The following is a 27,101-nucleotide window of genomic DNA, read 5'->3' as shown; positions in this document are numbered from 1 at the left end:
AGACCTCTACTGTGAGGTGTTCAGACTTTGGTCTATCCTGCCACATGACTGATTGAATCATTACTGTTACAGTCCCCCTTTTTGTCGGATGATGTCCTATGGTCATTATCGGACAACCCCCATCACAATGGTCGGATGGCAGGTGAATCGGGACGGTTGGATAGCAGGTGTTCGTTGTGGCTGAGGAGCAAGCTCGATGAGGTTCGCATCTGCTTCCGGCGTGGTACCCTCCCTCCAGGGTTTTCATCGGAGACCTCCAGACACAGCTGTCGTGAGTTTGGCTGTAGAGGTTCTCATCTCGTTGAACTTCCTGTACAGGAGAAAGGCTATGCCTAGGGTTAGGGTATTGCTGATGATCATGGAGATACATAGCGCAGTGTCAGTTGCGGTCCAGGTTTGGACAACAGGCGAGGTATTCAGGATAGGCAATCGGGACAATGCTTGGAGGGCTGTGTCGAGGGGAGCAATGTCAATGAGCTGAGCCCCCCCCCCCCCCTTTTTCAATCCACCGTTCTAGTTCTGGATCTAGGGGTAAGTTGTGGTCCTTGAAAAAGGCTGGGATTTCTAGCTCTGACTGATACTCTTCACTCGGAAGATAGTACAAAGCCAAATCGTCCAGGTGGAGGATGGCCCCTTGCGGTACTTGGATCCACATGCTCTGGTCAAGCAAGTTGATACGGGTGGCGGTGTCGTTGGGTGCTGGCAGGCACTCTACCCATTTGGTAAACTGGCACACCACCGTGAGGAAGTACTTGTTGCCTCTTGCGGACCTGGGCAGGGGGGCAGGGGTCCCACCCAGTCAATTTGTAGGTCTGACCATGGGAACGTGATCCCTCTGCGTTGCAGTGGGGCTCTGTGGTTCGGGTTTGCTGGTTGGAACTGGCAGCAAACCAGGCACTCTCTGACATACTCTGCCACATCTTGTTGCATCCCGGGCCAATATGCCACCTGTTTCAGTGTGTCATACGTGGCCCCGGTGCCGTGGTGTCCAGCCCATGGTGTCGTGGGCGTACATTAGCATCACCCCCCCTTGCGACCGTGGCACCACAAGCCTTGGCGCTGTGCTGCCATCGGGCGCAAACCACAGAATGTTGTCCTGTATACGCAACATGTGTCTGAAGTTATGTAGGTGTCTGCGGTTTGAGTCATCAGTGAGCTCAGAGTCAGTGATAGGGTGGCTGGAGGGGTCAAAGAGGTGGTCAAGAATTGTCTTTATTGCAGTGTCAGAGGCTTGCATATCCGCAATGTCGTTGTTGGACATCTGCGGAGTTAGCGACAGCGGCTGCGAGGCGGGCATTGTAGCCGGTGCCGGTCACTTGCTGCGGGTTAGCACTGCAACTTTGGGGCTGGATGTGGGGTTTGGGGGTACCCACATGTCGCCGTGTAGTGCGCCCGTCTTGGCGAGGGCGTCGGTTTGGTCATTTAAGTCTTTGTCGAGACTTGGTGCTTTTACCTTCTTCCAGTAAACTGTCAGGTCATGTGTTCTTGTGATGTTGTCACATTCCTGGAACAGGTGTTGGTGTTTGACTGGCTTGTTGTTAGCGGTCTTGAAACCATTCTGTTTCCAGCTTAGAAGGTGGCACACGAAACTGAGTCTGGCATAGTTAGAGTCTGAGCAGATGAGCAGTTCTCTGATGTCATGTGCTGATGCAATCTGTAGGGCTATGAGAATAGCTGCTATCTCTACATATTGCGATGACTGAGGACCCAACTTAAAGTGTTGTGGTGGGCACGGCTGATCGTCCACCCTCAGCACTCCTGCACCTGCCTTGAGGACGCCGTCGTGGTTGTAGGAGCACCCATCGACGTAAGCCGTGGGCATGCCCTGGCACGCATTCGGTTCAAAGTTTGACAGGTCAGTTGTTGTTGTTGGGGTTCTTGTGCATCCGCTGCAGCAGCAGACGTGTTATCAGAGCAGGTTTGGCATGCAGCCAGGCCATTGCCCAGTCCAGAATTTTTATTCTGTGCGTACCGTGCCTCAACATTGCGTCCCTGGAGGGCCATTAACCACGTGGCTATACGCGAATTAGTGACAACGCCATCTCTGATGCGTTGGCTGTTGAGGAACATTATGGGCTGGTGGCAAGTCTCTATGATAACTTTCTGTGCCCCAATGTAGTTGTAGAATCGCTGAATGGCCCACACCGTGCAGAACAGAGCTTTTTCACAGCCTGAGAACTTGCACTCTGGTGGGAGAAGCGTCTTGCTGGCATATGCGACCACCTTCTTGTCTCGGTCATGTCGTTAATATAGGCCAGCACTGAGACATTGGTCAGAAAACCCGGCTTCCAGGTAGAATTCCTTCTGTGGATCGGGGTAAGCAAGGCATGAAGCTGTGCATAAATGTCTTTTTAGTGCCGTCATGGCGTATTCTTGAGCGTCTGACCAGACAAAAGGGCAGTCTTTCTTCAGCAGGGCTGTTAGAGGTCTGGCAATGTCTGAGTAGTTTTCAATGAACTGTCGGGAGTAATTGCATACCCCTAGAAAACTGCGCAGCTCAGAGGTGTTAGTAGGAGGCTTGATGTTTTGAATGGCATGAATACAGTTTGACTGAGGTTCAATGCCTTGGGATCCGATTAGCAGGCCCACGTAGTTGACCTTGGCCCGGCACCACTGTCCTTTGTGGGGGGCGATCTTGGCACCGGCTGCGGATAGTTGGTTCAAAACATAGTCTCTTTCTTTCAGGTGGTCGGCCACCGTTTTGCTCTTCATGAGAACGTCGTCTACATAGATCAGGTTGGTCTTGAGAGGTGTAGCAGGTTCATCAGTCTCACCGACAGGCTGGTGGGAGACTGTGTGTACTGCGAGGTGACTGTCCTCAGTCAGCTCCGTTCGGCACACCTGGTCTTTGGTCATCGGCATGACAGACGTGATGGCAATGAATTTGAAGGGTGCAGTGAACAGTGTGTTATCTGTACTCTGTACTATCAGTGCAGGTGGAATGGGCCCAATGATGGGTAGTACAAGTTCAAAGTCATGAAAGTCATGGCTCACTAGCCATCCCAGCCGGTAGGCCTTGGGAATGTTGATGTCAGTTGCTGTGCAGTTGTTGAAAAGGATGTAGACTACACGAGATGACATTTCAGTGAGGGGTGTGGCTTCAAGTGTGAGTCCAAGTTCCACACATTCAGGTGAGGGTTTGAAGAAACCCAGCGTGTGGTTTAAGGTTTGGCCACATCGCATGTTGAGCCGAACAGCGACCCCTTTGGTGTATGCTGGTATCACCGTTCCCTGTTCGTTGACTAGGGTGCAAACCTCCGGGATGGTCTGTCCTGACATGAGGTTGTCATGACTGATGGAAACGTGTGGCTGTAAAGTCAGTGGGGTTTCAAGTCGACCTTGCTTGAGGTCCACAGCAGCGATTAGCCCCTGGTCTGATTCTGGATCAGAGTGTTTGTGAATTAAAACTCGTCGTAGCTGCCAGTAGTCTGCTTTGACAGTCTCTGGTTGACGGTCTAGAAAGCTGCGTACGTCCCGGTTAGAAGTGATTCTGAGTAGGAACAATCTGTCCCAAGTGTTCGCGTTAGCGACAGTCTGCAGGTGAAAGTCTATGTCTTGCAAGTAGGCGTCAACGTCGTCTCCTCCTGCAGGGTCTGGGCTGAATGTAGGGATATTTCTGGCCAGCTTGTCAAGGTCTTTATGAGCTACGTGGCTGCTGGCCCTGACTTCCTGGAAGTGCTTCCCTTCCTCCGCTGCTGGCGGGGGTTCGTGGAGTGACAGTCTTAGCAGTGGGTTGTCACCCCCCTTTCTAGCTCTTGGTTCATGGCTAAAAGGTGCGGACCAGCTGTTCGGGGGAAACTCTGTGTGGTGCGTTCCCCCTTCCCGGTCACTTTGCAGTTTATAGGAATGTTTCAGTTCTCTGTGAACAAGGTCAAGTTCATCTTGGAGCTCATGTCTTTGCTGGACAAGCTCATTGATCTCGGCTCGGGCAGCCTGCAAGTGGTTTTCGGAGGCTTTGGCTTTAGCATCTCTGTCTTTGAGTGCAGTGTTGGCTCTCTCTAGGAGAACTTCGCCTCGCCGGAGCTGTTCGTTGAGTTCTTCCCTGGTGTCTTTCTCTGACTGCTCTCTGCGGTCTGTGTCCAGACGCAGATCTTTCAGGGCCTTTTGAAGTCTTTTTACTTCTTTCTCTCGTTCTGTGTCCGTTTCACCCTTTTTCTCGGTCTCTAGAAGTAGCTGGTCTAGATGACGCTGGGTGAGGGCCTGGTTTCTCCGGGCCTCCTCGGCTAGGAGCTTTAATGTTGCCGCTTCCTGTTCCAGGTCGGTGTGGCTCTTTTCTCTTAGCCGTGCCTGGGCGACAAGGTTGTGGGCGAGGCTCCCGAGGATCTTGGCCAGTTCTTTGTGAGAGTAACTCGGCGTCGGGTCGTGTGCCGTCAGCTTGTCTAGCTCTGTGTCCAGTTCCTCCTGGCTCAGCTGTTGCAGATCACTGGTGTCCTCAGACGGAACAGTGCTCGTCATCGCTTCCAGCCATACCGCTAGGCGATCCCAAGGGACAGCGGGACTGGATGAACGGGGCATACTGGTTCACTGTGGGCGAGAGAAACACAGCACACACACACAAAGAGGCCAATGCAAGTTTGTTCTAAGGTTAACGAGCTATTGTACGGACTATGCCGTCGACAAGAATTTTGGCTAACTGATATAGACAGTTAGACAGTTTAGACAATTAGGCGGGCCAATTTTTGGGTCGGCCTGAAATAGAGGCTTTGACAGGCGGTAGCCCTGTGGGTCACCTGGTGACGCCGGCTGCTTGGTTGTCACTCTATTACTTTGCTTTCCTTGGGGTCTCTTGGTGAACTGAAAGAAACAAGATTACGACAGTCCGGACAGTGAAAATAGGAAAGAGCACAGTGAAAACAAACACAAAATGAATTGGTCTGCAATAACAAGGAGAATAAGCGTGAACGCTGGGAGTGTTAGAGAAACACTAAAGGGGCTAAGCCTGCTACCTTTCGTAAGAGTTTCTGATAGGGCCTGCACACAGCATGTGTGGCTATCGGGGTAGGAAACCTAGGAAGAGGGTGCGGCTTAGAGAGGAAAGGTGGGCCAAACGCTTAGGCTATACTCGGGGGAGTATCTAATATTCGGCTTATAATGTGGGTTTTATCACATTTAGTCCGGGCTGGTTAGTTCGCTATTCCGCTGCAGGCTCGTCAATTCACGGTGAAGGTGGTGTAGTTCGAGTTTATCAGCGAGGACCGTAGATCGTCGCTGAAGGAGATTAATCTGACGTTTTTTGACAGTTACAGCGTATTTTATATGCCCCTTTCGCGGGCTCTTGCGCTCAGCTTCGCGGGCTTTGTGCCCTTTGGTTCGCTCAGATTACGCTGTTCTGCCATTGGTTCATGCAGTTCCCACTGGCCAGCCAATAGCGTGCGAGATGTCTCGACACTGTTTTGACTGGGCAGTAGCACTGCGTGATTTTACAAATTACTTTAGTATATTCGAGAATAGGAGAATTCCCCATGGCGTCTTAAGACGCAGTACGAACTGACCGTTCGAAAGGGAAACTTCCATTTTCATGACTGGATTTCGGGATTCAACCTGCATCACGGAAATAAAATGGCCTTAAGTTATAAACAGAACATAGGCTACCTTTATCTTCATGGATGGATGGTATTCACGATGTGGGAGAACATCAACGTATTTCCTCCTTTTGCAGCCACTCTTTGTCCACATTTCTTGCAAACTGGATATTACAACCATCTACAAGGACAAACCCGCGTTAGTTTTTTGGATACCCAAAGTATTCCCTTTTTTTTCAGCGGGGGATAGAGATTAGAATTTGTAGCCTCTGGCTCTGACATTCTCAGCTGTAGGCCTACAAGTATATTTTTGGAGTCTAAGCAGTCATGTGGAATGAAGTTGCATATGCACAATAGTGCAGGTGATATCTGCTTTCATTTCTCCCCCCAAACCGTGTATAAGCAAATGCTGACATGATAATCGTACATGTCAATATCGCGATAAACCGCCATACCGGTATACCGTTACAAACCCTAGGGCCAGCTAACCAATCTGAGCCCATTGTGTATTTTTGAGGGACCGGCTTCATACAACCTGGAAACCATCAGACCGTTTTTACAAGGAGGGACCATTGACTGTAAAAAAATATGGACGTAGTGTCCGTGACGTCACCCATAGGATTCTGATGAGCCGTTCTGAAGCGCAAACTATGGTCAAAAATGTGAAAAAATGGGCAAAAATGTGGACAAAAATGTGAAAATGGAACAGAAAATGGGCAAAAATGTGGGACGTGGGCGGAGCTTAAGTGACGCGATGACTAACAGACAGCAGATAAATGGCTATCCACCTGTCACTCGAAGTGGCCACTACCTTAATTATGCAGAACTTTAAGGCTTTATTTAATGTAAACGAATGAGTTATAAAAAAATTCACCCCCCTCACAGTTGTCATGAAGGGCAAAATGAGCCGTATAGACCAAAAGCACAATTTGTTCCAGGCTGTAAACATGTTTTATTCTGCTCTAAAGTTGGCCATTTTAACATGGGGCTCAATGAGATCCTGCTCCCTTGTGGAGCCTGTCCCTAGCGGCCAGTCGATGAATTGCAGTTTGAGGCACTTCCGTATTGGCTTCAAGAGAAACTGCGGGAGGTTGCCGCTTGGGAGGGACAGAGCAATGTAGATTAAAGGTAAAATATATGAAAAATAATGCAATTTTTTAAAAACGAAGCATGAACACGTTACAGTGCACCCCACAAACACAATCAAGCCTTCGAAAGAATGTGTTTTACCATCCCTTTAAATTATGAAATTTTATGATGTAAAAATCATACTAACAATAGAAGTACACCTCAGAATACATTATAAAAAATAAAAAAAAATCCATGCCATGGGACCTTTAAAGCCCAGACTTTATACAGTGACTTTAGATCACAGGGATATCCAACCAAGTGGTTAGACACTGCATTAGATAAAGTTTGTTCTTTGTCAGACAACACCAATTTTATCCCTACAAAGAAGTTCTCTTGTGTTTTTAAATGTAAATTTAGCTTGTTCGGTCTTCTTGTTGTGTTTTGATTTGGTCACATGTTCCTTTGTCTTAGTTTCCCACCACTTGTCTGTTTCCTAGGTTACCCTCGTTAGTTTAGTTCTGTTCAGCTGCGTTTAGTTAATTATCTCGTTTCTGTCTACTATTTAAATTCATCATGTTCACTCAGTCGCTGTCTAGTCACTGTCATGCAAGGTTGTTTCTGTTGTCTTTCAGAAAGGAGGTTAAGTGAAAACTCTGAGTAGGTTAACCCTGAAATAAGGGAAACTGGGTTTTCTGTTTCAGAATGGGAGGTATGTCAAACCCGAGAAAGCAGGGTAAGCCAAGCCTGTTTCTGAAAGAGAGGTAACTTATACTCAGAGTCTGTTACAGGGTAACTTACTCTGTGAACCTAACCTGGCCAGGTCATTCAAACGCCACATATGCTTTTCTTACTGAGTATTTTGGTCGTATTTCAAGAACAAATATCAAAACATTATAAATTTAATCAAACATTTGTTTTTGAATTTATGTGCTTACTGCGTTTTTATAAATTACATCTTAGTTATTGTACATGGAAAACCTATATTTTATCCCCACCAATGACATTTTACAATCAAAGCTGACGTAATGACGCAATTGGTCATGAGACACACAAGAGCCAATGCAGTTTCACTATCAAAGCTGATGTAACATTTCTTCGGCGGCAGTTTTTGAATGTGTGCATGATCTACGGCAGATGGAAACGCTGATCACTTTAGATTACAAAACATAATTAAAAAAACATGGCGAAGACAGAGTATAAGAGAGGAGGCGATTGAGTTTAGTTTTGACACTTGGAAGGAGGCTGAGTGGGACTCTTCAGACCTGGAGCCTGCATATTCAAATGTTGAGTATGCGTTTGCTGCTGGCAGGGCTGGACTGGTAATCTGGCATACCGGGCATTTTCCCGGTGGGCCGACGCACTTTGGGGCCGATAGCCTACAAGGTTATTTATTTATTTAATGTTTTGCCACGGACTGGCCCATCATGCTGGGACAGCGGCCCATTGGTTTGTCTTCTGAATTGACAGGCCAAAGCGAGAGACCTTCCCTCCTCCATAGACTGTGTCCATATTAGGCGCTGTTTAAAAATTTGGGCGCATGAAACTGCAAAAGGCGAATATCCGCGCAACAGCGCTGCCGCCAACGTACGTGCGCTGCGTTTCTGCTGCTCTATGAAGTGATGAACCGGCACTTTGACTCCGAATGTTGTTTTATACAATCGTGTGATATGGGAACATTAAAGGTTCTGTGGTGAATCAGCTGAAAACAGCCGCGACCATGTAAATACATCACAAGGTACATTGGAAAACAGCCATACACACAACAACAAACTTGTCACTCTAGCACACCAAATTCAATAGTTTATTATTATTTATTTTTTTATTTTCGAAACCATATACGTAACGAGGAGCATGATTTTACCTGTGACTACCATGCCCATACAGTTAAATGAAACTGACCTACAGTTAAACTCAGTTTAAATGTCATTACACTCTAAAAAAAAAAAAGGTTCTATATGGCACCAAAAATGGCTCTTGGCCCGTAATCATAGGGGAACCTTTTTTAGTGCTATATAGCACCAATTTTGGTGCTTCAGTGGTTCTTCACCGGTTCTTTGACTAAGGTGCTATATAGCACCTCTGAAGAACCGCTGAAGAACCACTGAAGCACCAAAATTGGTGCTATATAGCACTAAAAAAGGTTCCCCTATCATTACGACCCAAGAACCATTTTTGGTGCCATATAGAACCTTTTTTTTTTTTTTAGAGTGTAGGGTAATTAAATTATAATTCAACAAAACAGCTTTAAAGCCTGCATCCCAGGCATTAAAGGGATAGTTCACCCAAAAATGAAAATGGTCATCATTTACTCACCCTCAAGTTGTTCCAAACCTGTATGAGTTTCTTTGTTCTGCTGAACACAAAAGAAGATATTTTGAAGAATGTTTGTCACAAAGTAGATAGAGCAACCATTGACTAGCATAGTAGGAAAAAAAATACTATGGTAGTCAATAGTTGCTCTATCTGCTTTGTTACAAACATTCTTCAAAATATCTTCTTTTATGTTTCACGGAAGAGAGAAAGTCATACAGGTTTGGAACGACATGAGAGTGAGTAAATGATGACAGACTTTAAAAGCAGTAAATTCACTTTAATGTATCCTAGCTCAAAATCAGTGGTTTACTGTCAAGTGCATTTCTGTGTGACAAAAGTGCAATATTACGTTTGTTATCTGCATTTGCAGTAAATTCGATAATATCCATCATTAGTTGTCCCTGTCCTAGATTTATTTATTTACTCCAATTTAAGGCCCTAACCCCAGTTAAAACATTCAAGAGGAACTCATGGGCCGGATGGGCTGGATTTGCCAGGGCCGAATTTTAGCCCCAGTCCAGCCCTGGCTGCTGGCGTTGATCCAGGCATGAATTGGTAAGTGAAGCTTGTCTTTTTCTGATGAAGCTGTGATAAATGTCAGTAAAATAGGCAAAGATTCAGTGTTTCAGTTCAAAATACCACTGTTTCATGCATCTTAGAATGTGTGCGTGCGTATGTATGCGTTGCATGTGTGTGCGTTCAAGCGTTTGCATGCGCGTGTGTGTGTCGGCCAGGTCTGTGAACACAGAAGAGAAGCTCATAGAAGGGTGTTCTGGTCAGTTTGTGAAGTTATTTGTGGTATATTATCAGCTCGACTTGAACACGTCAGTGCTGCGGTCCGGCCGTTTGAATCACTCGAGCAGTTCCTCAGGCGTATAATGTGAAGCAGGAGCACAAGAGGATTGTGTTCATGAGATGAGCTCCTGAACAACACCAGCACTGGAAGAGCAAAGACACCCAAGTAGACGAAGAGTTAAATGACCTGAGCTCTGTCCGTCACTGTTCATGACAGGGAACTTTAACCAAAGCATGTTCATTTGGTGAAAGTGTGAAGATTGTGCTGGAAACTCTGAAGTTATAATTTATATGTGTGTATTCTGACACCTTTCTATCAGAACACCTTTCTATCAGAACACCTTTCTATCAGAACCAGCATTAACTTCTTGAGCAATTTGAGCAAAGCATTTCTACCCGCGCCAGTGTTTAGATAACACAATGAATTACCAACACGAGGAGCTGGTTAACACATGACTTTAATGGTGAACACCGTCAGACTAATAAGCCATCACACATAGACCCAAACCCCACCCCGCGCTGACGTGCCACAACACTGGGGATCAGACGTCACATCCCATATACGACACCGGGGATCAGACGTCACATTCCACTGGCGCCACCCATTTTCCATAGAACCACACTACCGCTCCTGCAGTAACTGCTGACCTGTAAATCACAGTGAGGTACCCAGGATAGCTATGTGGTAACAAGAAACAACTGTTAGAATCACCTATACGGTACAGCCTACCAGGCTATTAAAGAACACCAAAACACAAAATGTATAAACCTATAAAATAACTTTCCCCCCCACACCCAAAAAAGGATACGAGTCAAGGCTATATGCCTACTGTAGCTCATAGTCCATCAGCTTAGCAGGGAGCCGGCGAAGACGGCCAGACTTCCGGGGGTGGTATTCTTTTTTCCAAGGCCTGTTGAGCAGAGGTGGTGGAGGTTTGTGTAGAGGAGGGTTGTGGTGGTCTTCTCGTTTTCAGGAGGGACTGTTGAGCAGAGGAAATGGAGGCTTGTGCAGAGGAGGGTTTGGGTGGTCTTTTTTTCAGGATGGCCTGTTGAGCAGAGGTGGTGGAGGCTTGTGCAGAGGAAGTGGAGGCTTGTGCAGAGGAGGGTTGGGGTGGTCTTTTCTCATTTTCAGGAGGGACTGTTGAGCAGAGGAAATGGAGGCTTGTGCAGAGGAAGTGGAGGCTTGTGCAGAGGAGGGTTGGGGTGGTCTTCTCATTTTCAGGAGGGACTGTTGAGCAGAGGTGGTGGAGGCTTGTGCAGAGGAAGTGGAGGCTTGTGCAGAGGAGGGTTGGGGTGGTCTTCTCATTTTCAGGAGGGACTGTTGAGCAGAGGAAATGGAGGCTTGTGCAGAGGAAGTGGAGGCTTGCACAGAGGAGGGTTGGGGTAGTCTTCTCTTTTTCAGGAGGGCCTGTTGAGCAGAGGTGGTAGAGGCTTGTGCAGAGGAGGTGGAGGTTTGTGCAGAGGAGGATATTGCTGGCCTTTTGGTTTTTCGGGCCTGTTGAGACAATTTGTTTGCCTCCTTTGAGGACCGAATCCTTGCTGCCTCACTAAACCTTTTCTTCTTTAGTGCCTGTGCAGTCTCTTTCTTTTTCTTTAAATGTAATTGGTAGTTTTGGAATGAGGAAAGGCAGGATCGCCTTAAAGGCTGGTCAATGTTCATAGTTGAGGCTGTCCAGTTCCTGGCCTTAAGTGTGGACTTGATCACTGCGAGGCTCTCGTATGTTTCCACATTCATGGAGCACCTGTCAGACTCTAGGATATCATCCATTAAATTGAATGATCCTTCCACCAAGGGGCCTGTAAAAATGGACAGAAGCGCTTTAACAAGTTTGCACAGGGTGGGATACTTCACACCTCTCTCTTCATTTTTCAAAGAAGCAACATGGCTCCACCAGTCTACATCAACTCGACCCTTCGATGTAGTTTGGTACACGAAGAAGCATGTCCGCATCCATCTGGTAGGCCCGGCATTCTTCAACCAGTTGACCGATCTCTTCTGGAGGGACAACATTTGGCAAGGCCTCTCCTAATGTAGTGAATGCTCCAACAACTGCATCAGATTGAATTAGAGACGGCGTCAGAGCAGAGAGTGATGTTAATATGTTATCCAGGGGAAGGTTTTTTAGCAGAAACTCTGCTGACCTCATATACCCTTCTCTGAGAGAGTCATAGATATGTCCAACCCATACCTTCCTCTCCACACGAGCTTTGTTCATTGCATTGTAGCAGAATTGTCCAACAGACAGCCTCTGGTTTGACAGTTGCAAATCCCTGCTCCGTACATCAACCTTGAGAATCTCCTTGTGACTCAGTGGAATAGCCTTTGGTCTCATAAATTTGCTCAGGAGCTCTCTAACAAGGGCCATCATTTCCACATGCAACAAATGCACCATTGGCTTTTCATGTTGAAGCTCTTTGACAAATCTCTGAAATGTCAGAAGGACCCCTGCAAATATAAAAAACAACAAATAATTCAATTTGAGCAATTAAATGAACAAAAGTATGATTATGTATTTAAAATACAATATATACTGTAACTAAATAATAATACAACTAAATTTATTTCCAGCGAAACATTAATTGGATCAGAACACTTGTCATACATATAATAGAGGGAATTACTTTTTGATATATTCCAAGATAACTGTATAACAATAAATTTTTCTTTCTGACACAATGGAAAAAAAAAAATTCAAGCTTCTGTATAGCCTCTGAGGTGACATATGTTTCTAGGTATCAAGTCTAGGTCTTGCATCCTCTGATAAATAAAAATTAGATTAGACTAATGAGACTACAGAGATGGCTTTTGAATATGCTACTCACTTTCATGTTACAGGAGTAAATTATAGGAAACTGATACCTTGTTACATAGTTCTTCACAATATCGTACTTAAATGTTGATCATATTCTCATTAATTTGGTTATTGTTGCTGTAGAAAAGACCTGACTGTTTCATTGCATCATGACTTGGGTCATTTGTTAGATCAGGTGCTAGTGGACTTCAAACACAAAAATATTTAACAAATACAACATTTTAAGTTGCATTTAGTTTGCCTAGTCATACAAAAGATACCTCTGTATAAGTCAATCATGACTTTTACTCTTTCGAACTCTGAAATGACCACAGAGATCCGATCTTTTCGGTCTTGGTTAACTTGTGTTCCCGTCCGGGACGCTGCTGCCAGTTCTTTCTGAAGAACTACTATCCTGGCCTTTTCCTCAGTTGTGAGGTCATGCCGCTCAAACACCTGATTAAGAAGCCTTCTGTAGTACACACACACACGCACACACACACACGTTTATGTAACTAAATAGCCTATTACCTTAATATGCTGCTAATTTGCTATTTTCCTAACACCTACAGTAACCATTTAAAAAATATCTTAAAAGATGTTGCATCATTAGGCCTCCTGTACATTCCATAATGAGCTAAAAATAACTAAACTAAATAACAGACATTAAATACACACTTGTTACACCTGTTATTATTAAAAGAGTTTTATTAGGCCTACCTGTATTTGTGTTCCTCATTTGCGTCCATGACATGATAGTAGTGCACCACAAGTACATCCAGGAGTTCATTCATTCTACTGCAGACTTCAAGCATCTGAATGAATCGGTTACTAATGGGCCTTATCAAGCTCTTGGGGGTGAGATGGAGTAAACTCTGAAATTGTGCAAAAATCTCCTTCTGCTTGGGGGACTTCTCTATGTCATAATAAACATCAGAGCAAAAATCTTCCACCTCTGATTGAAATGGGCTCATGAGAGCCTTAGCTGCATTTGACACCATATGGACAGTGTCTCCCGAAATGTCCAACAGATTCTCCTTTCTAGCTAGGGTCTCAAGCCCCGACTTCTTCCCCCTCATCACTGCGCAATTGTCTAGTAGCATACTGGTGACCTGCCTCCACTCTAGCCCATATGAGTGCAGGACGTCATTTAGTTCCAGCATCAAAGCTGAGGCATTTGCAATATTGACTTTTTTGCTGGCAAGATGCTGTGTTTTCACATTGCCTGCATCCTCGTCATAAAATCGGACCAGTACATTAAGAATTCTATCCATACTTTTGTCCGTGGCCTCGTCAATGTTGACTGAAAACATAGCATTCTTAAGCTTCTCAGACAGACGTTTTTTAAACTCTGGCGAGATGCCATGTGTAAAGAGATAGCTTGCGTGCTGCCTGGAGACAGACAGATGCGCCAGGGCGGGTCTATCCTCCGCTAATTTTTTACATAAAGTGACGAGTGGGTGGGCGATATTAAATGACAGGTCAAGCTCAGCAATGAAGGAGCACAAGCAAATTTTTAAATCGGTCACACGATCGGTCATTGAGGGTGGAATAGCTGCCGTGGCTGTTGCCCCTGGCAAACGTGAGGTGTGTTGCAGTGCTCTGACTGTTGCTTTGTGAACAGGGTCTAATTCGTGCCGTGACAGTACTTTTTTCCCGCTAGTTCCATACATTCGTTTTCTGCTCCTGGTTGCCGGAGTTTTTGACACCAGCTTCCAAAGGGCTTTCCGTCGCTACCCACATCCTCAATCCAAGCCCAGCGCCATTTATTCTTTATGCTTTTATCAATGTCTTTAATGTCTTCCCCTGGCTTCATAAACATAGCCATGACTTACGTTTTGAGTTGAGAAATATGAGACACAATTGTAAACACCTTCGCGCATGGAGCATTGCCTTAACCTGTATCAATCTATTTGACAAAGACACGAGGCCCGCCCCTTAACTACTTCTGATTGGCTCATGAGTCGTTGAGCGTTAAAGCTGCTCTCTGACCTGCGCACCTCAGATCTAAATGACAGATCAATACGACGACATATAGTGCCATGTTAAATTTTTTTTTCGAAGTTTCCGAGATTAAAGTCGAAACTCCGAGATTAAAGTCGGAATATTCAGAGAATAAAGTCGAAATATCTATCCTCTGCAAAAAAAAAAAAAAAAATTAATAATAAAAATAAAGTCGGAGAATAAAGTCGAAATGTTCAGAGAATAAAATACTTTATTCCATGCGGAAACAAGGCTATGGTTGTGACGATGACGCGCTTGATTTATTAGCCTATGTAGCCTACTGCTGTTCTGTTTGCATAGACAGAACATAGCAAAATGTTTAGATATCGTTTCAGATATTAAAACAGTTCCGTTTTGTATGTATGACACATTGATTTCGTTTCTGTTTTATTAAAGGGGGGGGGGGGACACTCAGTTTCAGTCAGTCTCATGTCAATCTTGAGTACCTATAGAGTAGCACTGCATCCTGCATATCTCCGAAAAGTCTTTATTTTTATTATAATTATAAAAGAAAGATGCGCTGTTCCGAGTCTTTCCGGAAAAAGCCGTGCGGCTGGGGGCGTATCGTGTGGGCGGAGCTAAAGAATGTCGAGCGCGCGCCGCTGTTACTGTGTTGAGTGCGTCTGAAAGCTGCGTCATCCCTAAAAGCGGGGAAAAACTTTATTCAACATAAAAAATGGCTTTTATGACATCTATGATCCGGAATCAGACCCAGAGGCTGAAGTTGAACAGGAGCAGCAGCAAAAACGACTAGAGCAGGACGTCAACTATGTGGTATAAGTTACACTAACTATATAATATGTTTAGCGGCTTGTGTTATTTAGAACACCATGTCAAGCGCGAGTGTTACAATGTGTGTGTGTGTGTGTGTGTGTGTGTGTGTGTGTGTGTGTGTGTGTGTGTTTACGCGTGGTTTGTGAAGACATGATTTGTAGTAAGCGGACTGGTTTTGCGCGTCAGGCTAGTGTTTACATAGAAAGACATGGAATAGTAGCGCATTTGAATGAAGAACCGCGCTTATTTAGTTCAACATATTTCCCCATTCTTTGTGTATTGTTGTTTGGAGTGCTTTTACAATACACAAACATACACATATAGTGGCCAGCTAAACAAATGTACACACACTATACATCGCATGCTCCATTGATCAATACGTGGTCATGTTTGGGCTACTTAAGGGCATAGGCAAAAACAGACATTTGAAGCAGTCAAACCTGCGGTTCCAACGTTGGGACCTTTATCGTTGGGACCGCTCCATCCTTCAGTATTAGGCGATCTGAAAATCCGGCGTCGAACTGGGCCTTGTTTATAAAACAATCGGCACCGAAATGCAGGGAACAGACATAAATATTTGCGCAACTCAGTTGTTGATCCGGAAAAGCAAATTCCATCTGTACGAGCCAGCGCTTTGATGGGCGTAGCCTATTGCTTTCACGCTCTCTCTCTCGCGCGCGCTCTTCCGGTAGAATTGTCCGTACGGCCCATACAAGGAAATTCCGCCCTGTTGACGTCAAGCGGACCCATGATCGAAAAAAACTTTCCGAAACTTATGACTAACAGGAAGTACTAATTTTGGCAAAGAAATACTCCCATCAAACGTCCACCTTAGCTTATGAAACGGTGTCCATGTTTAGCATCGGAATCCAAGTCTTTAACAGTGCCAAAAGATCAGTATGCATGAAACAGCATTTCACCCCCCCTTTAAGTTCAGTTCCGCAGTAAAGAGACTTCTGCAGATTTCGTTTGTCTGTAAATACACGGTGCGCTGTCATTCATGATGAAAATAAAACTAAATGTCATTCTCCATGATTTCAATGAATAATCCACCTGGTCAACATAATGTTTTATTCATTGATACTTTTAATTGAATAATGCCTATCACTTGAAACAGTTTTGCTGATTTGTATTTATTAAAACGATGTATTTTAAATTTATATTAGTCTACATCAACTTGTATTCCTTGTAGGCCTACATAACAATGAATGTGTCGGAGGGTAAGGGGATATTTGAATTATTTATGAATAAACTAGTGTATTCTAAATCAGTGACGCAAGATCCTTAATAGAAATCTTCACTTTGACGCGAGAAATGCATCTTTACAGATATAATGAAAGAGTTTTTGGTTTGATTTGTTTTATTTCGTTAAGCAATAATTTAAATCTCTCCATCTATGTATTTGATGTCGGTAAGGCATGTATTGTTTTGAGGATAATTCGTTTCCACTGGATAAAAAAAAGTGCAAGTGACGGCTCTGGCGCCTCTGTATTGCATTGTGCAAGCTTCCACTCTCCGCACAAACCAATGGATATGCGCCTATACCTTATTTATATCTGACGAATAAAAAATCTTCCCATTACAACTTAATTAATAAAAACAGAAACGAAATCACTTTGCCATACATACAAAACGGAACTATTTTAATAGCTGAAACGATGTCTAACAGAACAGCACATATTCTCTTCCGTGCTTCTAAAAACAGACATCAAATAAACATTAGACAATCTTTTTTATTATTATTTTTTTTTTTACACGGCACTAAAACGCCGCCGTAGACCAATATAACCAGAACCTGATTTTTTTTTTCTTTTCTTTTTTCGCAGCCACAGTAGCCTACACCGAAAATCCGGCGTGGTGCCGGAACGCTATCACCCCTGCAAGAAGGAGAAGGGCTTCAAGCTATACGTTTCAAGCTACATTCACAATTATGAAGGTAAGATCTAACGTTAGACGTGTAGTGTTTATATTCCCTTAGCATGCATGCTATCTAACGCTAGCGCAGCAAGTGAAAATTGTATGTGTCTGTCTCGGTCTGTCTAATATTGTGTGTCAATCACGTACATTAACGCCATTGTCAATCTCAGTTTCAAACAAGGATTGAAACACAGGAGAGTAGTGATGTGTCGTTCATGAACGATTCGATTCATTTTTACCGAGTTGTCTCAGAGAGTGATTCGTTCATTTTGTGTTGACAGCGCATGCGCATTACGCTGAATCTGTACTGGAAAGAACAAAAATTATTAGTTCATCTTTCGAGTCTCGAGTTAGGGTTTGAGTCTCTCGTTCTTCCTGTCAGTCCCATAGAGTCTATGCTGTCAGTAACGGAAACAGAAAAGATTCGTTCTTACGAGTCTTTCGGGTTTGACGTTTGAGTCAATCGTTCTTTTGCCACGTGACTTGTCACTGTATTGAACACTAGTTCACAACCTTTTTACTAACAAGCAAGTAGTTATTTTTTTATTTGATTTTTATTTTTTTTTACATTCTCAGTTAATATCAGACATATACAAATGTGGGAAATATATTGACTATTCAAGTCTAACATCACAAATTCAAGTCAATTAGACTATTACTCGTTTTGAATCAACTGTATTTTATTTTTCTCTATTGAGTTATATATTTTTTTTTTGTCCTTGTGTTATTAATGAATAAAAATCAGTTTAAAAATGTTACCTAAACCTTTGTAACATAGCTTATAGGCCTATAGCACCTATACAAAAACATATTACACACACACACACACACACACATATATATATATATATATATATATATATATGTTCAATTCAAATTTATTTGTATAGCGCTTTTTCACAATACACATTGTTTCAAAGCAGCTTTATGTGTGTGTGTGTGTGTGTTTGTGCTATTTGATTCAAAATGAGTAATAGTCTAATTGACTTGAATTTGTGATGTTAGACTTGAATAGTCAATATATTTCCCATATTTGTTTATGTCTGATATTAACTGAGAATTATATATATATATATATATATATATATATATATATATATATATATATATATATATATATATATATATATATATATATATATATATATATATATATATATATAGACTCTATGGGACTGACAGGAAGAACGAAAGACTCAAACCCGAACTCAAAAGAACGAATCTTTTCTGTTTCCACTACTGACAGCATAGACTCTATGGGACTGACAGGAAGAACGAAAGACTCAAACCCGAACTCGAGACTCGAAAGGTGAACTAATCATTCTGTTCCCGGACCTGTGTCACATGGCCCGGCCCAGCCCCAGATCAGAGTCAGACACAGACGAGTCGACAACTAACGTCTCGGAGTTCGAAGACACGAGAGGCGGAGAACAAACGTGATAAATATGAAGTTGCAAAAGAAAGAATGTCTTGGATCAGGAGGTGAGGTGAACTAACAGAGTTAGACTGCAATAGCCTGACCCAACAACTAACTTAAAAAGGGGTGGTAAAACACATTCTTTTGAAGGCTTGATTGTGTTTGTGGGGTGCACAGTAACATGTGTTCATGCTTCGTTTAAAAAAAAAAATCATTATTTTTCATATATTTGACCTTTATTCTACACTGCTCTGTCCCTCGGTCTGATGCTTTCCGGGTTGTATGAAGCCAGTCCCTCAAAAATACGCAGTGGGCTCAGATTGGTTAGCTGGCCCAGTGTGTCGCTAACCGCCTAGTGCACGTTTGTCGGAAACGTTACGCCCCGTACCTTTACCGGTACACTGTTTTGGCAGTATTAGAAACAATGGCGTCAATAAAACCATATGAGCCCGAATCAGACCCAGAACATTTTAGTGAAGATGATCGAGCAGAACCTGTTCATTCCTCAAGAGTAAAGACTGCGGGTCTATAGTGATCGCTACTGAATGGGACTTTGGTATTTTTAGAACGATTATAGCCAAATATCTGTCGCAAGAACTAACCCAAAACGAACACTAAGCACGGCTTTACTAGTAAGTTAGCCAAATCACACACAGAACCATGTTTAGCAAGCCTGTAGATAAACAATACATAAAAGCTCTAATCAAAGAATCATTTACACTAATGCCAAGTTCGCTGTTGAGATTTTAACGTTAGTGTTTGTAACGTTAGGTGTTCGTCGGATAACGTTAAGTATGAATGAGCATTTAACAGACTGGTTTGCAGAACAGCGTTGTCATCTGTTTACTTCCTTGCTACAACCTATTACAGGAAAACACATCGATGAAATATAAATCAGACTTACAGGTTGTGGCCCGTAAACAGCTTCTGTTTGTAAATCCAGCTTTTAGGACAAGCCGTTGTGCATATCCTGAATTGAACTCGCGAAAATGGTGGAAGTTTTCCTCCGTGAAATGTGCAGCGCGCGCGTCGTGCATCCACGCACTCGCAGTGTTTGTCTCATGCAGCTGACGTTGTTCAAATCCGGCATTGAACTCGCGAAGTTTGTGGAATTTTTCCTCCGTGAGATGTGCTGCGGGAGCCCCGCACGCGCCTGATTCCCCTCCGTCTCAAACACACATGTGCATATAACATGCTGTATGTTAAACGCTCTGCAACGCACCCCGACCCACAAGGAAGGCTGAAGAAAGCAAGTACCCCAGACCTGAAATCCGGATGAAAATAACAGCGTTTCCTTGGCATCGCGGCAACAACACTCCAGCCTAACTATACCACAACAGTGCCGCGATACAAAATGGCCTCACCCCCCCTTATTTAATATTCTCGGAGGAGGGGTTTATGTAAATATTGAGCCTGTTGATGTCACCAACCCTGGAGGAATGTCTGTAGTCGCCTGCTGGCCGTTTGCTGTAGTCCTTAGAAACTGATTTCTTTAAAAGCAAATATCTCCCTTTGCTTTAAACTTTGAACGTTGTAACTTTGCAGATGTTGTTTATGCTCAAGCAGCAACATTACACGCTAGCTACAGTTAGGATAGTGAAATCGTGGTTTACCACCCCTTTAATCAATTAATTAAACGTTTCAGTTTCTTATCATTTGGCTTTGGTTGCAGTACCCTATAGTTTATTTTTATTTAGTTTTACAAATGTAATCAACATTTTCATAAGTACTAGATGGGTTGGGCTATTTAACATGTATTTTTAATAATATTTTTCTGAAATGAACGAAATGACTCGAAAAAAGATTCGTTCATTTTGCTGAACGAGACTCAAAGATCCGAGTCAGTAAAATGATCCGAACTGCCCACTACTACAGGAGAGGTAACCATTAGGGCTGAGTGCTACCGATCAATGAGGAAAAGCCAAAAGCCTCACAGCTTGAGTGCAAGGGAAAGTTATCCTGCAGGTTCAGAGCAGGCTGGTTTATGAGACGGGTTCCGTTCATCAGATCAAGTTTCTGTGAATCATCGCATGTGATTCTGTTTAAGGCTATTTTAAATGCATATTTTGATTCATATACCATCAATAACACTGGTGTGTTATTTTACACATAGTATTTTATTTTACAGGTACAGCTTTGTGTAATCATGTTGCAGCACTGTTGTACCAGACTGCACATTATTGCCATCTGAGTATCACCTCTGTTCCCCCAACACACAGCTGCACAGAGACTGAACAAAAGTGGCATAAGCCAAGAACCATGGTAACGTTTCTAAAAGAGTACTTTGATTCAATTTATGAAAATGTGTGTTTATTGATATCCTTTTTTGTTTACATGCTGGGTGTTAAACCTGGTCTGGTCAATGACATGGTGATTCTTTCAGCCAGACCCAACGAACAAAAACTGGTAGAAGGCATCAGGTTAGTACTGTTGATATTATCATAAGTTGGCTTTAACTTTTCATTTTTGAACATGGGAAATAGTTTTTTTCTTTTTTAATTTCTTACTATTATTTACAATAATTTTGGAAGCTTGTACTGAGAAGTCCATGTACTTACTTATTATTTTAATTGTATTGTATATATGTAGGTTTGTATGCTTTATGTATATACATTTTCTTTTTTTATTTTCTTTTCAAGTTCAAATAAATAAACTAAACCATAAACAATCATTAAAGACTTTTTCTGTAGTAATCATATCAGTGAGACCTCAGATAAAGTAATCGTATGATACATTGTATTTCAACATTCATTGTTAGCATTTTATACTCTGTTGTTCAAGCAAGAAAGTCAAAAACATACCTTCAGACTTTTTAAACAAATAAAATCATTATTTTATATTAATTAAGTTTGTTTGTACAACTCATGTATAACTAACTTAATGGCTCTTTTTTTTTGTCTTTTCCATAGGAGCATATGAGAATATTTTCCAGAGATAACCGTTTAAATGTATAAGTCATTTTCATACAGTAGTAACTGTCCTCGCTTAGCGTTGTTAAGCAATATTTTACATTCTGGCGGGATAATGTTGCCTTCTCGTGCTCTCAGAATTGTCGTAATACATAAATAGAGTTTCCTTGGTATAACAATGTACGTTACATGAACACCCTCCCATTTTGAAACTTGAATGCTATAAGCTCTTGATCACGATTTCAGAAGTTGTAAATATCACATTTCTGATCGCATGTGAAGGCAGCATAACGTTAACTTGGCGGGCAGAACAGAAGCTTGCTAGCACAATGAATCACTAAATTTATTGTAACGTTAGCTTTACGTTAAAAAAAATAATATTAGTGGTTGTTTGAACTGATGTTTAACGTGCTGTATTAATTAAAGTTAAGGGTAAACATTAGGGTAACTTGGGAGCCCAATCTGTAACATGTAACGTTATTTATTTCCCCCCACATATCTCCCACACATCTGCATTCAGAATAATGCAAGACTCTTTGTTTTGATTACTAGTGCACGTTTACAAGAATGTACCATATCAGTAATTCTAACGGCCTTGTCTACCATCAAATGAAATGATGTGTGTAAAACATTGAATTCTTAAATTATTTTCTTCCAGCTTCATCCAACAGTTTGTAGGGAAGGTATTTTAAAAAAACAAATTTTTGAAGCCCCAAACTACAAATGCCAGTTCTGCAGCAAAATGGGAGAGTATGCATATGTTGTGGCTAGGGTGACCACCATCAAACAAACCAAATGTGGGACGATTACTAAGTTTGTGTGGGACAATGTGGGACATGTTACCAACACTAAAACATAACCTGAAACTGTTGTATAATCTTAAATTCAACATCACTGAGCCCAAAGGCAGCAGGCATCATGCAGATAACTACTTTTGAAACAGTTCTGACCAAGTGCAACTAAAATCCAACTAAATAAATAATGAAACAAATAAAACAACATTAAATTAGTTAATCTTATATATTAATATATATATATAAAAATTTGTATACAGAACTGCATTTATTTATTTATATATATATAAATATATATATATATATATATATATATATATATAATATATAATATATATGGATTCCGATACTGCTCCGTTTCGCGGGTGCGTTCCGGAAGCCACGACACCTCCGCGGCCGATCCGCCGCGCAGTCCTTTTGTTGTGTGGGATGTGACGGTCCCGGATCCGTCAGAGATGCAGCTCGGAGAAAACGTGAACTGTGCACCATGAGTCTTGTTTTTAAAACATTTGCTAAGTACCAAATCAGTCGATGTGATGAGAAACCGCTGACGTTACATCACATAACGTTTAGTGTGGACGAATATTAACGAGTGTGACTTTTCCTGATGGTCAAAGCCTATTAGTTTCTGTTATTGGTAACATTAAGTATACTAGATGACAATAACCAGCGTTGCTATTGCCTGAGACATGATAATAATCAGTACAGTATTGTAATCTGAGCAGTGTTCATATCGTTAGCTAGCTTATATATAAGATAACACTGGTCTCTCACGGAGACACCTGCCGCTGTTCTCCACAGTTTCTCCTCACACAACAACTCCATTTATATCCTCTAATCGTTGTTCTGTCTAATCCTGGTCTGTCCCTAATTGTGTGTCATAATTGTATGGCTGTGGTCTGCCATATGAGTATTAATAAACATTTATAATGTCCTCAGCGTCCGACCTGTCATTGCGATTCATTGTTTTCCTATCGCTGAGATTCTCCACACTCCCTCTCGTTATGTCACGTCCGGTTTTGGCATTTTTAGATGCCGAAGTAAAATTCTCACAAAAACGACTCCAAAAGCCTTAATAGCGTATTTTAAAGTATATTTTAAAGAAAATCTAGTTCCTACATTATTTTTCTAAACATTGACTCACTGGAGTCTCTAACCTGCAATATGCCCTTTAAGAGACATACCGGTATTGAGGTATCATCAAAATTCATATTATAAAAAAAAAAAATACCGGTATTCGGTATGAACCCAGCACTAACAGCTTGCATTTCTTTGTAATATGTGTAATGTGTATGTGAATTATGTACTGGATGAGGACAGACCAATGAATGAAATTATTGTAAAAGATGGTCAGACGTGCCTCACAAGAGAGAACTTTGTATCCCTGGGACTAAGAAGGAAAATGGATTCAATGGTGGGGAACTTTTTTAGTTTTATTTTTGAAGTAATTGCACTTTTTCTGGAATAAGGTTTGTGTTGTTTTTCCAGGTGGGAAATGCTTGCTTTAGGCTTATCAAGGAAATATCGCAGTATCAGGTGTGTCTGTCATTTTATACAGATATTTGTGACAAATTCATTTGAATTACAATTACTGTAATTACTGATAGAGATCTTCTACAGGGGAAAGATGTTTACATTGTGGATCTCCATATTCCACCAACGTGGCTCTTGCCCTCATCCTGTGACCCTTTCCTCTGTCTTCCAGTAAGTACCCACAATACTTTCAACTAATAGTGATAACCCTTATCTTATACAACGCTTTTCAAAACAAAGTTGCAACACACAACAAGATGACAACACTTTAAGGTCGTACAACATGGAGAATGAAAAAAGGATCCTCAAATGTCATTTCAAATGTAATAAAAATAAATATAATAAATAATGGATCAAATAAGTGTTAAAAGTCAGAGCTAAGTTTTTGCTATATTTTCTTTATTAAAGTTGGACCCCCAAAAGAAAGATGCCCTGATATTCCCCCTATGGACCCCAGGGCACTTTCTGCTTTGTGTTAGTGAATTTTTAGTATTTATTACAAAACCACACTCATGGAAAGGATTCATACTGAAAAAAGCTAACACACAATAGCAGTGCACAAGTTGTAGGTCCTCCTTTCTTTTTAGTCTTTTGTAATCCTGGCTGCAATTGACTTTAGCTGTGTCGTAATGGTGAAGACTTGTTGACTCATTTCCAAGACTATTTTCCCTGTAGGTTATTAAGCCACTTAAAAGAGAGGTTCTGTTCCTGGATTCCCAATATTCAGTCATGGGACAAGGCTTTGCACACGGACCTTATCTAAACATCTTAAGGTTTCTAAAGGAAGATGTTTGTTGGAAGTTGTGTTCCTCAGACTTCCTCAAACTGTTTGCAATGATGTTAGTCGTGTTCACCAGACTTGCTCAGATTGTTTGAAATGTTAGTCGTGTTCATAAGACTTCCTCAGATTGTTTGAACTACTGCTGTTTTCCAGTCGTGTTCCTCAGACTAACATATCCTGTAGCTCAAAAACAATGTGTTCCTCGACAGAACTGCGTGTTCTCCAGTACTTTATAGAAGTTTCTGATGCCCTTTTTGTTTTTATCAGGTCTGTTGCACAGCACATTGTCTCTGGACCATTGACAGAATTAACAGGCCTGGATGTTGAGGTAGAATATCAAGGACATTTTATCTGCATATCACTTTTTGTTATTTTTTATTAATTATTGGTTTGGCACAACTTTGGCTATTACTACTTTAACTATTTCTCGTTTTACACTTACAAACCCTTCAAACCACCAAGCAAGGCCCTTTCACACTAACCCAAATCTCTAAATCTTTAAACTTTTGTAGTTTGCTGTTTATTAAACATGTTTTTTTCTTCTTCTTCTTTTAAACAGGGACTCCATCAACAACAATTTGGCATTGACTGTGGAATCTTCATGATGATGGTGAGTGAAGTTTTCCAGTAAATTTTATTCATGATCTCTCACAAAATGTCCATTAAAGGGTTAGTTCACCCAAAAATGAAAATTCTGTCATTAATTACTCACCCTTATGTCGTTCGACACCCGTAAGACCTCCGTTCATATTCGGAACACAAATGAAGATATTTTTGTTGAAAGCTGATGGCTGAGAAAGGCTTCAGAAAGGCCTCCATTGGCATTCAGTACATTTACACTCCCAAGACCGATAAAAGGCACTTAAAACGTCGTTACAATGTACATCTCACCACAGTGACTCTACAATAGAGCCCAATAGAGACTGTTTTCTTCATCCCGCTCCCGCCCGCACCCGCCGATTTTCTGACCATTACCGCCCGCTCCCGCAACGTATGTGTTACACTCCCGCCCGCTCCCGCAATATGTATGTCCACTCCCGCCCGCACCCGCAAAACTCTAAGAATTTATTCCCGCACAATAATAGAGATGCATTGATTTTGTGTCTTCTCCCGTCCCGCAGGAAAAAAACCCACGTATTTGTATTGATATTATTAAAGAGATTCATGGGGTTGTTTGTTTCGTTTCCCTGGCCTGCATGTAAAAAAAAAAAAAAAGACAAATACATTCAAATATAATTTCGTTTTTATCAAAAACTTTGCACATAAAAATAGACTGCTTTGCAAAACAGAAAAACACATTGAGAAACAAAAAACAGATCCCAATTCGTCGGTCAGTTCCGACGTACGTTGAACGTGACCGACTGAAAGGAAACCTGAGAAAACATGCTTCAACAGAACGTAATGTGAACACAAAATAGCAAACGGACATTTAGAAACAATCCATTTCCACTCACTAAACTTCTATGTATTGTTTGTCAAAAACACCAAACAGTCAACTTGACCTGCAGGGAGTGCTGAGCGTTTTTGGTGAGGTATGATCAAGTAGCTATGTATTTGCCAGCTGCGCAATATGTGGATACATATAACGTTATACCGCATGATTTTGCCTACCAAAACAATTGAGAAACTTCTCCAAATGTCAGCCTTTCCTTGCTTAGCTTTTGTGCTGTAAATACCTCGTTTGAGGTTCTTTTCTACATCATCTATTGACATCTTCTCCATCATGTCGTTAGGCAACCTCCCTATCCCGCCGATTCCCGCTGTGTTTTTTTTAGCCGCCCATTCCCGCCCGCAGCAAAATTCAAACCGCCCGCTCCCGCGAGATTTGCGTTGGGTCCCGCGGGACCCGGCGGGACTCAATCCCAATGCAGCCCTCTACTCTACAATAATCTTACGATGTGACGACAATAGTTTTTGTGCGCAAAAAAAAATCAAAATAACACCTTTTTCCAACTTGTTATTGCCTTCCGTGTGTGCCATCTCCGGCGTTCGGACAGATGACCCAGAAGCGATTTGTTTACAATCAGAGGAAGACGCGCGTGTCTAAGCTGTTGAATTCTACATTGATCGTACTTTAGGTCTCGGCGTAGTTCTCAAAATGGGACTAAAGTGCGCATTTCATGGATTCCCGAACCCCGGCGCTACGTCATATTCTCGCGCATGCGTTGTGGAGGCACACACGGAAGGCAATAACAAGTTGGAAAAAGGTGTTATTTAGATTTTTTTTTTGCGCACAAAAACTATTGTCGTCGCATCGTAAGATTATTGTAGAGTCACTGTGGTGAGATGGACTTTGTAACGACGTTTTAAGTGCCTTTTATCGGTCTTGGGAGTAAAAATGTACTGAATGCCAATGGAGGCCTATCTGAAGCCTTTCTCAGCCATCAGCTTTCAACAAAAATATCTTCATTTGTGTTCCGAATATGAACGGAGGTCTTACGGGTGTCGAACGACATAAGGGTGAGTAATTAATGACAGA

The 27,101-nt window shown here is 42.2% G+C and overlaps 1 protein-coding gene across 4 annotated transcripts in view; it reads left to right on the top strand.

Moving 5' to 3' along the window:
• The window catches only part of LOC307132675 (uncharacterized protein), a 63,102-nt gene that overhangs the window by 23,919 nt on the left and 12,082 nt on the right, over window positions 1-27,101 (top strand). For 2 of the 4 annotated variants that reach the window (XM_079827144.1, XM_079827143.1), the window contains exons 1-5: window positions 23,612-23,722; window positions 23,797-23,844; window positions 23,929-24,012; window positions 24,890-24,950; window positions 25,182-25,232. In XM_079827144.1, the coding sequence (XP_079683270.1) occupies window positions 23,804-23,844; window positions 23,929-24,012; window positions 24,890-24,950; window positions 25,182-25,232 (237 nt within the window). In that variant the 5' untranslated portion in view covers window positions 23,612-23,722; window positions 23,797-23,803. Of the gene's footprint in view, window positions 1-17,097; window positions 17,208-20,733; window positions 21,026-21,514; window positions 21,646-23,611; window positions 23,723-23,796; window positions 23,845-23,928; window positions 24,013-24,889; window positions 24,951-25,181; window positions 25,233-27,101 lie in introns of those variants that run through there. The other 2 variants (XM_079827145.1, XM_079827146.1) reach the window with 2 other exon arrangements.

The sequence above is a fragment of the Gobio gobio genome, assembly GCF_949357685.1.
Source record: "Gobio gobio genome assembly, chromosome: 1".
Classification (NCBI taxonomy): Eukaryota; Metazoa; Chordata; class Actinopteri; order Cypriniformes; family Gobionidae; genus Gobio; species Gobio gobio.
The sequence above is the reverse complement of the archived record's forward strand: the minus strand, read 5'-3'. Positions and strand labels throughout refer to the sequence as shown.